Below are 16692 nucleotides of genomic sequence, written 5' to 3'. Positions count from 1 at the left end.
AACCTTCACCAAGATAGACCATATCCTGGGCCACAGAACAAACATCAATACACTTGAAAGAATTAAAATCATATAGAGTATACTCCCTAACCACAATGGAACTGAAGTAGAAATCAATTAATAGAAAAACAATAGGAAAGTCTTCACACACTTGGAAATAAAATAACACACTTCTAAATAATCCATGAGTCAAAAATGAAGTCTCAAAGAACAATCTGAAACACACAGAACTAAATGAAAGTGAAAATACAGCATATGAAAATATGTGGGATGCAGCTAAAGCAGTGCTGAGTATTAAATGCTAATGTTAGGGAAAAAAAGAAATCTCAAATCGATAATCTAAGTTCCTATCTCAAGTAACTAGAAAAAGAAGACAAAATAAAATTAAGCAAGCTGAAGGAATAAAATGATGAAGAGCAGAAATCAATGTAATTGAAAATAAGAAAATAAAGAAAATCAATAAAACAAAAAGCTTGTTCTTTTAAAAAAAATGAATAAAATTGATAAATCTCTAGCAATACCAACAAAGATAAAAAGAGAGACTAGCAATTAAACAAGGAATATCACTACAGATACAGCAGCCAATAAGACGAAAATAATTTTTAGGGTTCCTCAGAAAAACAAAACCAATAGAATGTGTATATATATAAAAATATTTATTTTAAGGAATTGACTCGTGATTATGGAGGCTGGCCAGTCCAAAATCTACACGGTGGGCCAGCAGGCTGGAGAGAAAAGCCAACGCTACAGCTCAAGTCCAAAAGCTATCACAGTAAAGACCCAGAAAAGGGCCAATGTTGCAGTTCAAGTGTGAAGGCAGTCAGGCTGGGGGCCCAGGAAGGAGCTGATGTTGCAGTCCAAGTTCAAAAGCCATCTTATGCACTATTTTTCCTCAGTCAGCAGAGGTAAGTCTCTTTAACTTATTCAGGCTTTTAACTGATTGGATGAAGCCCACCCACATTATGGAGGGCAATCTACTTTACTCAAAATGCAGCAATTTAAATGTTAATCTCATCCAAAAACATCCTTACAGAAATATCAAGAATAGTGCTTGACCAAATGTCTGGGCACTGTGGTCCAGGAAAGTTGACAAACATAAAATTAACCATAACAACTATGAACAACTTTATGCTCATAAATTCAAAAACATAAAAGAAATGAACCAACTTCTCAAAAATCACAAACTCCCAAAACTCAACCAAGATGAAATGGAAAACCTAAGTCCCATAACGATTAAGGAATTCATAATTAAAAAGCTCCCCCCCTGGGGTTTCTCTGGTGGCACAGTGGTTAAGAATCTGCCTGCCAATGCGGGGGACACGGGTTCGAGCCCTGGTCTGGGAAGATCCCACATGCCGCAGAGCAACTAAGCCCATGAGCCACAACTACTGAGCCTGCGCGTCTGGAGCCTGTGCTCTGCAACGGGAGAGGCTGCGACAGTGAGAGGCCCACCGCGATGAAGAGTGGCCCCCACTCGCCGCAACTGGAGAAATCCCTTGCACAGAAACGAAGACCCAACACAGCTAAAAATAAATAAAATTAAATTAAAAAAAAAAAGCTCCCCCCCCATCCCGCCAAAATCACTGGGCCCAGATAGATTCACTGGAGAATTCTATCAAACGTTTCAAGAATTAACACCAATTGTACACAATCTGTTCCAGAAAATAGAAGAGGAGGAACACCTCCCACCTCATTTTTTGAGATTACTATTACACTGATACCAAAGTCAAATAAAGACAGTACCAAAAAAAAAAAAAAACAAAAACCAAAACTACAAACCAATAACTCTCATGAGATATTAATGGTCTTATTAATACCAGGCCTGAGAATTTCTCCCATAGAAATAAGCCATCAGGGTATATAAAAACATATAAATATTTACTGAATTTGTTCTAAGTGGCAAAACCTAGAAACAAAGTGACTACCCATCAATTTGGTAGTGATAGAAAAATTATGATATACAATATGTATCCATTAAAAAATGAATTGGAGCTATACTAGTTAGCTTGAAGTGATTTTCACAAAGTTGAGTAAGAAAAATGAGATGAAGAAAAATATGTGTCATATAATTCCCTTTTAATAAATCAAATAATGACAAACTCCTATTTGATTGTGAGTATATGTATGTATGTATATGAGTTTATATGCCTTCTTATGATAATATGAGCATAGAAAAAATATGGAAACATACATATCAGGTTGTTGATGTGAGTTACCTGGGGAGAAAGAGGGTTTGGGGACATCAATGTGGTAGAATAGGGAAGAAAAGTAGAGCAAAGAAAAAGAGGAAAAGAAAAAAAGATAGACTGCATTGAAATGTATATAATATGATTAAAATTATGCCTTTATGTAAGGTGATATGTCTGATTGGTACTTTTTTCCATTATGCTTTGTAACAGATTACTGATAGTATATAAAAGGTATAGATTTTTGTATTTATATTGGGTTGGCCAAAACCTTCGTTTGGGTTTTCATAACATCTTTTTCCATAACATCTTATGGAAAAACCTGAACTAACGTTTTGGCCAACTCAGTATTTACATCTGGCTCCCATACTGAATGAAATACCTCATGAATTCTAATAGATTTTTCCATTGATTTTCTTGGCTAAACAATCATATAAGTTGAATATAAAATATTGGATCTGTATTTCTAGCTTGTTGCTTCTTTTGCTTTTTCTTCTTTGATTAGCTTAAAACTTCAGCTTCCAAAATAATACTAAAGAACATTGGTTTTCTCAATCATCCTTGTTTTATTTCTCTAATCTAGGGTTTACCGTTAAGTACAATGTTGGTTACAAGTTTGAGATAGTTTTTTTTTTTTTTTTTTGGAGGTGTGTGTGTGCATTTTATCAGGGAAAGATGCTGAACTTCAATGACTGCCCTTTTGGTATCTACCAATACAACACATTTTTTTAGTCCCTTGACTTATTTACATGATAAATCATATGAATAGCTTTCTTAATATTAAGCCATCATTGAATTTTATGAAATAAATTCTATATGGTAATTGTTTATTTATTTAATCTATTTCTAGGTTTAATTTGTTAATATTTTATTTAGAAGTTGTTCCAAATCAGATGATGAATTCTATATAGTTTTCTTTTATGCATAATTTTTGTCAGATTTTGATATGAATTATTCAAGTGAACTAAGATGCTCCCATAATTTTTCTGTGCTCAGAAATACTTTTAAAAGCATATGAGTTATCTGTTTTTGACAGTTTGATAGCAACAACCATTAAAACCCTTAAGGCCTAGTACATTTTATAGAGGTAAATTTTAATAAATTTTGCAATTTGTTACATGATTATTTCTCTTCTTGAGTCAATTTTGATAATTTATATTTTCTTAGAAAATCATTCATTCCATCAAAATAATCTTAACAGATGACCCCATTTTTCAAGAGAAGCTAGAAATTGTTTTATTAACATTCCTTTTACTAAAAATAATTTTAGTCTTACATTAATGTTAATATTTTATATAACCATAGTACAATTATCAAAAGCAGAAATTAACAATGATATAACACTATTAAATATTGAACAATTAAGTACATAATTCTTTATATAATTAAAATTGTGATGTTATATGAAGGAGCTATGCAGGATGTTATAAGAGGTATCCTAACAGTCTATGGGAAGGAGAGAAAGCATCTTTGAGGAAGGGACATGAATCAGTGAGAATACTAGTAAGAAAGTCTATGGTTCTAATCAGACCTGAGGCCAAATCTATGGTTTCTTTTGTGTTTAAGCTAGTGTGAGTTGGGTGTCTGTTGCTTATATCTGAGAATTCTAACTAACATGCCATTTAAGGCTAAATAAGATGTAAAATCAGTTTTGTTCAAGATACTTAAAGAGAAGGCCATAACTATTAGAGTTTAGGTTGCTATTTGAAGTTAATTTCAGATTGCAATTCATTTTTTCTCAGGTAATTTTTTTCAAGTTCATTCCCTAAAGAAAATGTAATAATTCAGTCAGAGCTACACATTTTTTTGCTTAAAAAAACAGAAAGAGTACACATTAGATAAAGCTAATTATCTATTAAGACATAACTATTTCAAGTATTTATAGATAACTTTACATAATACCTAAGAACACTTTTCAAATTATCATCTGCACATACACTTACAAAGTGTATATACTACATGCTACATAGCAATTTAGTAAACATTTATAGATCACTTATTAAGAACCAGGCCTTAGGGATATAAAGATTAAAGACCAAGTCCTGAACTCAAGGAGCTCATATTTAGGATTATGAGAAAAGTTCTCAGGAAAAATTGAATCCCATAAAACAGTAGTGCTAGACACTGGTGACATAAAAATGATTAAGAGCTAGTCTTTGATCTGTAGGATTGACTAGCTTACTGGCCTAGTTAGCTTATGCCATTTACCTTTCTCCAACAAATATTTATTGAGCACCTACAAGGGATACATACCATGCTAGATTATATCTGAGGTAGCAGTAGCAAACAAATTAGATATAGTCAAGTGGGGGAAACAGGAAACACTCAAGAATTATAAATATAATTAAAGCATTATTGCATTTGGGGATCCTTAGATACCTAGAGCATAATCCTTGTCCTTGTGGAACTCAAGTCTAATTTTACAAATAGATAAATAGTAAGTGAATATTTTAAAAGCTTTGTTAAGGGGTATGAACAAAGTATTTTTGAAGCATATAAGCTGAGATATGCTTAGTGAAATTAGAGAATGTTTTGCAGAAATGTCTTTGAGCTGAGTTGTAAAGGATAAGTAGGAGTAAGTTGCATGAGTATTTTAATCAATGGAAGCAAATAAGAAAATTTTCTCCCCATAATTTTCTAATCACAAAGAAAAAGATGTACACTATGTATTGATTTTGTTTTTGTAGGCATGGAATATTAATTACATTTCTGCTTAAGCTATCTGTTAGACATACACTCATAATAAGTTATTCTTGTTGTGTAATGTTGAAATAAAAAACATTTGTATTATAGTCTTAACTGTGTTTTTAAGACCAGGTTGGTTCTGTGTATGAATAAACTCAGGTTCTTATAGAGGTGTTACTATTACTGTGGAGGATTAATTTTTGTTTCACTCAGATAAAATACACTACTATTTTCCCTCTCTTTTCTTCCTCTCATTCACCATGCTCTGCCCACAATGAATTCCACCTCCTAGAAATGCCAAGCTGCTACCTCAGGACCTATGCCCATTTTATAGCCATTACCTAGAACATTTAAAGTATTTATGCAAGTTTTGTGTACTGGCTATCACTCCCACTCAGTAGACCATAACAAACATTTTTTGAATTAATTATTATTAGGTTTGCCATATTTTGAAATCCCATTATTCAGATCCTTTTATTTTTCTACCCAGCAAGTACAGAGAGTAAGAAAGAGACAGACTAATTCAAAAGATGTAGGCTATTATTAATTATAAAAAACTCAATGCACAATTCAAGTATTTTAAAATCATCAGAATTATTATGAAGGGCAAATGAATAAAAATGAGATTAGGGAGTAAATATTTTAATGTTACTCTTTTATTATGTGTTGGCAGACAGAATTATTACTTCCTTGGCTAGGAAAAACATGCATAACTTTTGCAAGTTATTGTTTTTCACACCCATTTGGACCATGTTACAACTGAACTAATATAAAATGCTTTCCTATTGAATAGTTACTTTATTACTGGACAGACTCTGAAAGATAATTTTAAATATCTTTTGTCTCTATCATTTGATGTGTTTAGCATTTCTTAATACATGTTTTTAAATCTGAACATGTTCAAATTATCATGTTATACATGAAAATCTCTATCATCTATCTCTAAACAAATTGACCACCATTCTTCAAGCACTTACCATGAGCTAAGCACCAAGCCAAAAACTTTAATACTCCCAACAATCCTCTTTGATAGGTAGGATCATCAACCCCATTTTAAAAATGAGGAAACTGAAGCAAAGATGACAAATGATTGGCTCAGAGTCACACTTTGGCATGAATCTTTCAGTGTTTAAACCCAGAGAGGAACTCCAGGGTCCACACTCTCAGCCAGTATTCAATACTCCATCCAACATTCCTCTGCTATACTCTCTGTGATTCATCAACCTGGAGCTACAAATACTTCATGAGAAAACACTTCCTAAAACACACCAAAAAAAATCTTAAAAAGTGAGCTGATACTTTGGCAAAATAACCTTCTAAAAAGTACAGTAGTTTAAAGTTCTAAAATGAGTATCATATTCATATTAAATCAAAAAAGGTACACTATTAAAAAAATAATGTTTTAAGAGACAAATTCTCAGAAGGCTATTAACATCAGAATACAAAATGATGTATCTAGAAGAAGAACTGCTGTGCTGCAAACAACCTGGGTGTGAGTCAGAGAATATTAGGAGAGGCCTGTCCACCATGGATATAGATTTGATTGCATGTGACTTGTGTCAACTTTGGAGAAATCAAGAGCAAAATATAAAAGCAAGGCAGTGGGAATGTTTCTAAATGAGCCATTCAACCTCTAAGGCAAGTTATATGGCAGCAATTGAAATTCAACTGAAATTCAAATTCAAATTCAACATGCAAGCCAGGGGCAGAGTCAAGATGGTGGCATGGGAAGATGCGGAGTTCGCATCTCCCCACAGCTAGGGCACGTGCGGGATGCTGGTGGGGGACCTCAATGTCCAAGGAGATGGGAGGAAACCCTGAGCAACTGGGTAGGACGTGGTGGGGAGTTGCGGGGGGAGGAGAAGTGGAGGTTAGACAGGACCAGTGCCCCTGAGGGGTGGCTGGGAGAGGGGAGGGGTTCCCTAGCCTGGAGGAACCCTCGGGGGCTTGGAGGATCAGGGGGCAGTGCACCTAGTGTTTGCCCTGCCCAATTGGGCCCCCAGAAGCCTGCTGGGCTCCCAGACCAGGTCCTCTGCTCTCTGAGGCCCCCTCTGGGCCGTGTTGTTCCTAGGGGCATAGGAGGGAGGTGGGGGGAGGAGAGGCGGACAGGGAGGGGCCCTCCTGATCAGAGGATCAAGGGAAGCATGGAAGGCATTTCCCCCACCCACTTGGCCCCGAGAACCCCTTTGGGCTTCCGGGTCTGGTCCCTGCCTTCTGGGGCCCTCTCTAGCCGCGTGGGTCCTAGGGGCACAGGATGTGGGGAAGAAGAGAGGCCAATGAGGCGAGACCCTCTGGGATTGGAGGATCAGGGGAACGCGCCTAGCATTTCCCCACACATACTTGGGCCCAGGGAGCCTGCTGGGGTCCTGGACCTGGTCCTCTGCCCTCCAAGGCCAGAGGCACTTGTGAGCCCCTCCTGCTGCGTTGAGCCTACACTCCACCCCCCAGCCCTCCAGGGCCTTTTCCGGTCCTGTGGGTCCTAGGCATAGGCCCTGTCCACCACCTAAACCACGCCCCTGCCTAAGCCCTGCCCCTCACAGCCAAAGGCTTTTCTGGATTTTTTTTCCTCCTCTTTTCTGCTATTGTTGTTCTGTTTTACCTTCTGGTTGTTGTTTCATCTAAATTTTTTTTTCAAATTTATTTATTTATATTTATTTTTGGCTGTGTGGGGTCTTCGTTTCTGTGCGAGGGCTTTCTCTAGTTGCGGCAAGCAGGGGCCACTCTTCATCGCGGTGCGCGGGCCTCTCACTATCACGGCCTCTCTTGTTGCAGAGCACAGGCTCCAGATGCGCAGGCTCCGTAGTTGTGGCTCACAGGCCTAGTTGCTCCGCGGCATGTGGGATCTTCCCAGACCAGGACTCGAACCCGTGTCGCCTGCATTGGTAGGCAGATTCTCAACCACTGCGCCACCAGGGAAGCCCTCATCTACATTTTTATTTTGTTATTTGTTCTAACATTTCTGTTAGTTTTCTAATCTTATTTTTTACTCTTTGTTATTTTCTTTTCTTTTTGCTGCCTTGTGTGGCTTGTGGGATCTTGGTTTCACAAGCCAGGGGTCAGGCCTGAATTCCTGTGGTGGGAGCTCTGAGTCCGAACCACTGGACTAACAGAGAACCTCAGACCCCAGGGAATATTCATTGGAGTGAGGACTCCTGGAGGTCCTCATTTCACACCAAGACCCAGCTCTACCCAACAGCCTGTAAATTCCAGTGCTGGAAGCTTCAGGCCAAACAGCTAGTAAGATAGGAACACAATCCCACCCATCAAAAAAAAAAAAAAAATGAGACGACAAAAAAATATGCCACAGATGAAGGAGCAAGGTAAAAACCTACAAGACTAAATAAATGAATAGGAAATAGGCAACCTACCTGAAAAAGAATTCAAAGTAATGATAGTAAAGATGATCCAGAATCTTGGAAATTGAATGGAGGTACAGATCGAGAAAATACAAGAAATGTTGAACAAAGATCTAGAAGAACTAAAGAACAAACAAACAGAGATGAAAAACACAATAACTGAAATGAAAAATACACTAGAAGGAATCAATAACAGAATAACTGAGGCAGAAGAACAAATAAGTGAGCTGGAAGACAGAATGGTGATAATAACTGCCGAGGAGCAGAATAAAGAAAAAACAACGAAAAGAATTGAAGACAATCTCAGAGACCTCTAGGACAACACTAAACCCACCAATATTCGAATTATAGGGGTCCCAGAAGAAGAGGAGAAAAAGAAAGGGTCTCAGAAAATATTCGAAGAGATTATAGTGGAAAACATCCCTCCCAAATCCAGGAAGTGAAGAGAGTCCCATATAGGATAAACCCTAGGAGAAACACATGAAGAAACATATTAATCAAACTAACAAAACTTAAATTCTAAGAAAAAATATTAAAAGCAGCAAGGGAAAAAATAACATACAAAGGAATCCCCAATAAGGTTATGAGCTGATTTCTCAGCAGAAACACTGCAGGCCATAAGGGAGTGGCAGGATATACTTAAAGTGATGAAAGAGAAAAACCTACAACCAAGGTTACTCTACCCAGCAAGGATCTCATTCAGATTTGACGGAGAAATTAAAAGCTTTACAGACAAGCAAAAGCTAAGAGAATGCAGTACCACCAAACCAGCTTTACAACAATGCTAAAGGAACTTCTCTAGATGGGAAACACAAGAGAAAAAAAGACCCACAAAAACAAACCCAAAACAATTAAGAAAATGGTAATAGGAACATACTTATCAATAATAACCTTGAATGTAAATGGATTAAATGCTCCACCCAAAAGACACAGACTGGCTGAATGGATACAAAAAAAGTCCCATATATATGCTGTCTACAAGAGACCCACTTCAGACCTAGGGACACATACAGACTGAAAGTGAGGGGATGGAAAAAGGTATTCCATGTAAATGGAAATCAAAAGAAAGCTGGAGTGGCAATACTCATATCAGATAAAATAGACTTTAAAATAAAGACTGTTATAAGAGATAAGGAAGGATACTACATAATGATCAAGGGATCAATCCAAGAAGAAGATATAACAATTATAAATATTTATGCACCCAACATAGGAGCACCTCAATACATAAGGCAAATGCTAACAACCATAAAAGGGGAAATCAACAGTAACACAATCATAGTAGGGGACTTTAACACCCCACGTATACCAATGGACAGATCATCCAAACAGAAAATAAATAAGGAAACAAAAGCTTTAAGTGACACAGTAGACCAGATATATTTAATTGATATTTATAGGACATTCCACCCAAAAGTGGCAGAATACACACTCTTCTCAAGTGTACATGGAACATTCTCCAGGATAGATCACATCTTGGGTAGCAAATCAGACCTCGGAAAATTTAAGAAAATTCAAATGATATCAAGCATCTTTTCTGACCACAATGCTATGAGATTAGAAATCAATTACAGGAAAAAAACTGTAAAAAACACAAAAACATGCAGGCTAAAGAGTGTGCTACTAAATAACCAAGAGATCACTGAAGAAATCAAAGAAGAAATTTAAAAATACATAGAAACAAGTGACAATGAAAACACGATGACCCAAAACCTATGGGACGCGCAAAAGCAGTTCTAAGAGGGAAGTTTATAGCAATTCAATCTCACCTCAAGAAACAAGAAAAATCTCAAATAAACAATCTAACCTTACACCTAAAGCAACTAGAGAAAGAAGAACAAAGAAAACCCAAAGTCAGTAGAAGGAAAGAAATCATAAAGATCACAGCAGAAATAAATAAAATAGAAATGAAGAAAACAATAGCAAAGATCAATAAAACTAAAAGTTTGTTCTTTGATAAGATAAACAAAATTGATAAACCTTTAGCCAGACTCATCAAGAAAAAAAGGGAGGGGATACAAATCAATAAAATTAGAAATGAGAAAGGAGAAATCACAACTAACACCATAGAAATACAAAGGAGTATAAGAGTCTACTACAAACAACCATATGCCAATAAAATGGACAACAACGAAGAAATGGACAAATTCGTGGAAACGTACAATTTTCCAAGACTGAACCAGGAAGAATTAGAAAATATAAACAGACCTATCACAAGTAATGAAATTGAAACTGTAATTAAAAATCTTCCAACAGAACAAAAGTCCAGGACGACATGGCTTCACAGGCAAATTCTATAAAACATTTAGAGAAGAGCTAAGACTCATCCTTCTCAAACTCTTCCAAAAAATAGCAGAGGGAGGAACACTCCCAAATTCGTTCTACAAGGCCACCATCACCCTCATACCCAAACCAGAAAAAGATACTACAAAAAAAGAAAATTACACACCAATATCACTGATGAACATAGATGCAAAAATCCTCAACAAAATACTAGCAAACAGAATCCAACAACACATTAAAAGGATCATACACCAGGATCAAGTGGGATTTATCCCAGGAATGCAAGGATTCGTCAATATACGCAAATCAATCAATGTGATACACCATATTAACAAATTAAGAAATAAAAACCATATGATCATCTCATCTCAATAGATGCAGAAAAAGCTTCTTGACAAAATTCAATGATTTATGATAAGAACTCTCCAGAAAATGGGCATAGAGGGAACTTACCTCAATATAATAAAGGCCATATATGCCAAACCCACAGCAAACATCACTCTCAATGGTGAAAACTTGAAAGCGTTTCCACTAAGATCAGGAACAAGACAAGGATGTCCACTCTCGCCACTATTATTCAACATAGTTTTGGAAGTCCTAGCCACGGCAATCAGAGAAGAAAAAGAAATAAAAGGAATACAAATTGGAAAAGAAGAAGGAAAACTGTCACTGTTTGCAGATACAATACATAGAAAATCCTAAAGATGCCATCAGAAAACTACTAGACCTAATCAATGAATTTGGTAAGGTTCCAGGATACAAAATTAACACACAGAAATCTCTTGCATTCCTATACACTAACAACAAAAGATCAGAAAGAGAAATTAAGGAAACAATCCCATTTACCACTGCAACAAAAAATAAAACACCAGGGCTTCCCTGGTGGCGCAGTGGTTGAGAATCTGCCTGCTAATGCAGGGGATACAGGTTCGAGCCCTGGTCTGGGAAGATCCCACATGCCGCGAAGCAACTAGGCCCGTGAGCCACAACTGCTGAGCCTGCGCGTCTGGAGCCTGTGCCCTGCAACGGGAGGGGCAGCGATAGTGAGAGGCCCGCGCACTGCGATGAAGAGTGGCCCCCGCACCACGATGAAGAGTGGCCCCCGCTTGCTGCAACTAGAGAAAGCCCTCGCATGAAATGAAGACCCAACACAGCTAAAAATAAATAAATAAATAAATAAATAAAGTAGCTATAAAAAAAAAAAAGAGGGAAGGGATTAAAAAAATGAAATAGGTCATGTTTGAAACATAGTTTTTTCTTAATTTGGAGAAAAATGTCTTAGAAAAAACCACAAAAATGAATAAATTATCAAAGATAAAAAATAAAAAAAAATTTTAAAAATAAAATAAAATAAAATACCTAGAAATAAACCTGCCTAGGGAGGCAAAGACATGTACTCAGTAAACTATAAAACACTGATGAAAGAAATCAAAGATGACATAAACAAATGGAGAAATATACCATGTTCTTGGACTGGAAGAATCAATATTGTGAAAATGACTATATTACCCAAAGCTATCTACAGATTCAATGCAATCCCTATCAAACTACCAATGGCATTCTTCACAGAATTAGAACAAAAATTTTTACAATTTGTATGGAAACACAAAACCTCCTGAATAGCTAAAGCAATCTTGAGAAAGAAAAAAGGAGCTGGAGTAATCAGGCTCCCTGACTTCAAACTATACTACAAAACTACAGTAATCAAGACAGTATGGTACTGGCACAAAAAAATACATAGAACAATGGTACAGGATAGAAATCCCAGAGATAAACTCATGCACATATGCTCACCTAATGTGTGACAAAGGAGGCAAGAACATACAATGGAGAAAAGACAGCCTCTTCAATAAGTGGTGCTGGGAAAACTTGACAGCTACAATGTAAAGAATGAAATTAGAACACACCCTAACACCATACACAAAAATAAACTCAAAATGGATTAAAGACCTAAATGTAAGACCAGACAGTATGAAATTCTGAGAGGAAAACATAGGAAAAACACTCTTTGACATAAACCACAGCAAGATGTTTTTTGACCCACGTCCTAGAGTAATGAAAATAAAAACAAAAATAAACAAATGGGACCTAATGAAACTTAAAAGCTTTTGCACAGCAAAGGAAACCATAAACAAGACGAAACGACAACCCTCAGAATGGGAGAAAATATTTTCAAGTGAAGCAACTGACAAAGGATTAATCTCCAAAATTTACAAGCAGCTCATGCAGCCCAATATCAAAAAAACCCAAATAACCCAATCCAGAAATGGGCAGAAGACCTAAAGAGACATTTCTCCAAAGAAGACACACAGATTGCCAACAAACACATGAAAGGATGCTCAACATCACTAATCATTAGAGAAATGCAAATCAAAACTACAATGAGGTATCACCTCACACCAGTCAGAATGGCCATCATCAAAAACTCTACAAACAATAAATGCTGGAGAGGGTGTGGAGAAAAAGGAGCCCTTTTGTACTGTTGGTGGGAATGTAAATTGATACAGCCACTATGGAGAACAGTATAGAGAGAGGTTCCTTAAAAAACTAAACATAGACTACCATATAACCCAGCAAATCCCACTATTGGGCATATACCTTGAGAAAACCATAATTCAAAAGGACACATACCCCAATGTTCACTGCAGCACTATTTACAATAGCCAGGATATGGAAACAACCTAAATGTCCAATGATAGATGAATGGATAAAGAAGATATGGTACATATATACAATGGAATATTACTCAGCCATAAAAAGAAATGAAATTGAGTTATTTGTAGTGAGGTGGATGGACCTAGAGTCTGTCATACAGAGTGAAGTAAGTCAGAAAGCGAAAAACAAATACCATATGCTAACACATATATATGGAATCTAAAAAAAAAAAAAGGTTCTGCAGAACCTAGGGGCAGGACAGGAATAAAAACGCAGACATAGGGAATGGACTTGAGGACGTGGGGAGGGGGAACAGTAAGCTGGGATGAAGTGAGAGAGTGGCATGGACATATATACACTACCAAATGTAAAATTGATAGCTAGTGGAAAGCAGCCACATAGCACAGGGAGATCAGCTCAGTGCTTTGTGTCCACCTAGAGGGGTGGGATAGGGAGGGAGGGAGGGAGATGCAAGAGGGAGGAGAGATGGAGATATATGTATATGTATGGCTGATTCACTTTGTTATACAGCAGAAACTAACACACCATTGTAAAGTAATTATACTCCAATAAAGATGTAAAAAAAAAGTGGTACATGTATACAATGGAATATTACTCAGCCATAATAAGGAACGAAATTGGGTCATTTGTAGAGACGTAAATGGACCTAGAGTCTGTCAAACAGAGTGAAGTAAGCCAGAAAGAGAAAAACAAATATCATATATTAACGCATATATGTGGAATCTAGAAAAACGGTACAGATGAACCTATTTGCAGGGCAGGAACAGAGACGTGGACGTAGAGAATGGACATGTACGCACAGTTGGGGAAGGGGAGGGTGGGATGAATTGGAAGATTAGGTTTGACATAAATACACTATCATGTGTAAAATAGATAGCTAGCGAGAACCTGCTGTATAGCACAGGGAGCTCAGCTTGGTGCTCTGTGATGACCTAGATGGGTGGGATGTGGGGGTGGGAGGGAGGTCCAAGAGGGAGGGGATATAGATATACATATAGCTGATTCACTTCATTGTACAGCAGAAACACAACATTATAAAGCAATTATACTCCAATTAAAAAAAAAAAACATGAAAGCCAGGTTTCTACATTGTTCATTCATTCCTTCAAAATATCAGAAAAACTTTATTTTTAAAACAGTAATAATACCACTTCAAATTATTAACAATCTCTGGTCAGCTAGCAGTTATTAAAGCTCTAGTCAGCCACCTGTTTAGACTCCTGAAATTATAGTACCTTTTCAGTCACAATAAATAAAAAATTAATATTTATATTTTCCATTACCCAAAAAAGATTTATAATCCTGCATACAGTAAGGTAATAGAAAGCTTAAAGCTGTGTGTGTGTGTGTGTACGCGTATGTGTATGTATTGTTCAAATTTTCTCTCTACTGATTTTTTTAAAAATTTTATTATTTTATTTATGGCTGTGTTGGGTCTTCGTCTCTGTGCGAGGGCTTTCGCTAGTAGCGGCAAGCAGGGGCCACTCTTCATCGTGCTGCGCGGGCCTCTCACTAACGCGGCCTCTCTTGTTGCAGAGCACAGGCTCCAGACGCGCAGGCTCAGCAATTGTGGCTCACGGGCCCAGTTGCTCCGCGGCATGTGGGATCTTCCCAGACCAGGGCTCGAACCCATGTCCCCTGCATTGGCAGGAAGATTCTCAACCACTGCGCCACCAGGGAAGCCCCTCTACTGATTTTTTAATAGATATTTTTAGAGCAGTTTTAGGTTCATAGCAAAACTGAGCAGAAGGTAGAAAGATTTCCCTACCCCAACACATTCATGGCCTCCTCCGTTATCAACATCCACCACCAGAGTGGTACATCTGTTATAATCAATGAAGTTACATTGACACATCTTTATCACCCAAAGTCCACAGCTTACATTAGGGTTCACTCTTTGTGTTGTATATTCTATTGGATTGAACAAATTCATAATGACATGTATCCATCATTATATTATCATACAGAGTCTTTTCACTGTCCTAAAAATCCTCTGTTCTCTGCCTATTCATCCTTCCCTACCTCCTGACCCCACACAACCACTACTAGTTTTACTATCTCCACAGTTTTGCCTTTTCCAGAATGTCATATAGTTGGAATTGTATGGTATGTAGTTTATCCAGGCTGGCTTCTTTTACTTAGTAATATGCATTTAAGTTTCCTCCATGTCTTTTCATAGCTTTTTAACACTGAATAACCTTCCATTGTCTGGATGTACCACAGTTTACTTATCTACTCACCTACTCCTTAAAGGACATCTTGGTTACTTCCAAGTTTTGGCAATTATGAATAAAACTACTGTAATCCAGGTACAGGTTTGTGTGGACATAATTTGTACTTCCTTTGGGAAAATACCAAGAAGCACTATTGCTGGATCATATGGTAAGTGTATGCTAAAGTGTCTTCCAAAGTGGCTGTACCAGTTGGCATTCCCACCAGCAATGAATGAGAGTTCCTGTTGCTCCACTTCTTTGTCAGTTGTCAATGTTCTGGATTTTGGCCATTTTGGTCAAATGTTCTGGATTTGGTGTTGTCAATGTTCTGGATTTTGGCCATTTTGATAGGTGTACAGTGGTATCACATTGTTGTTTTAACTTGCATTGGTCTGATGACATATGCTGTGGAGCATCTTTTCATATGCTTATTTGCCATCTATATATCTTCTCCGTGAGGTGTCTGTTCAGATCTGCAGCCCATTTTTTAATTGAGTGGTTTGTTTTCTTATTGTTGAGTTTTAGGAGTTCTTTGTATGTTCCGGATAACACTCCTTTATCAGATATGTCTTTTGCAAATATTTTCTCCCAGTCTATGGCTTGTCTTCTCATTCTCTTGACAGTGTCTTTTGCAGAGCAGAAAGTTTTGATTTTAATGAAGTTCAGCTTATCAATTATTTCTTTCATGGATTGTGTCTTCAGTATTGTATCTAAAAAGTCATCACCAGGGTTTCCCTGGTGGTGCAGTGGTGAAGAATCTGCCTGCCAATGCTGGGGACATGGGTTCAAGCCCTGGTCCGGGAAGATCCCACATGCCGCAGAGCAACTAAGCCTGCGAGCCACAACTACTGAGCCCGCATGCCACTACTACTGAAGCCTGCATGCCTAGAGCGCGTGCTCCGCAACAAGAGAAGCCACCACAGTGAGAAGCCTGCACACCACAATAAAGAGTAGCCCCCGCTTGCCTCAACTAGAGAAAGCCCGCATGCAGCAACAAAGATCCAAGAAGCCAAAAAAGAGAATAATAAAAAAAAAAGTCATCACCAAGAAATGGAGAAGATGGCAGAATAGGAAAACCCTGAGCACACCTTCTCCCACAAGCACACGAAAATTACAATTACTTACAGAGAAACTACCTATGAAAACAACCTGAAGACTAGCAGAAAAGATTTTTCATAACTAAAGATATACAGAAGTAACCACAAGACAGGTGGGAGCGTTGGAGATGTGGTGCAGTCAAGACCCATACTCTCGGGTAGGTGACCCACAAATGGGAGGATAATCACAATTGCA

At 37.5% G+C, this 16692-nt stretch overlaps 1 protein-coding gene across 1 annotated transcript in view; it reads right to left on the bottom strand.

Annotated features, from left to right (window-relative positions):
- Window positions 1-7506: 7506 nt before the first annotated feature.
- LOC309626115 (protein SIX6OS1) overlaps window positions 7507-16692 on the bottom strand; it is a 233849-nt gene continuing 224663 nt past the window's right edge. The window contains exon 19 of the mRNA XM_082386561.1: window positions 7507-12386. Coding sequence (XP_082242687.1) covers window positions 12301-12386 — 86 coding nt within the window. The 3' untranslated portion in view covers window positions 7507-12300. The remainder of the gene's footprint in view (window positions 12387-16692) is intronic.

Source organism: Balaenoptera borealis, assembly GCF_965194805.1.
Source record: "Balaenoptera borealis genome assembly, chromosome: 3".
In the NCBI taxonomy this organism is placed as follows: Eukaryota; Metazoa; Chordata; class Mammalia; order Artiodactyla; family Balaenopteridae; genus Balaenoptera; species Balaenoptera borealis.
The sequence above is the reverse complement of the archived record's forward strand: the minus strand, read 5'-3'. Positions and strand labels throughout refer to the sequence as shown.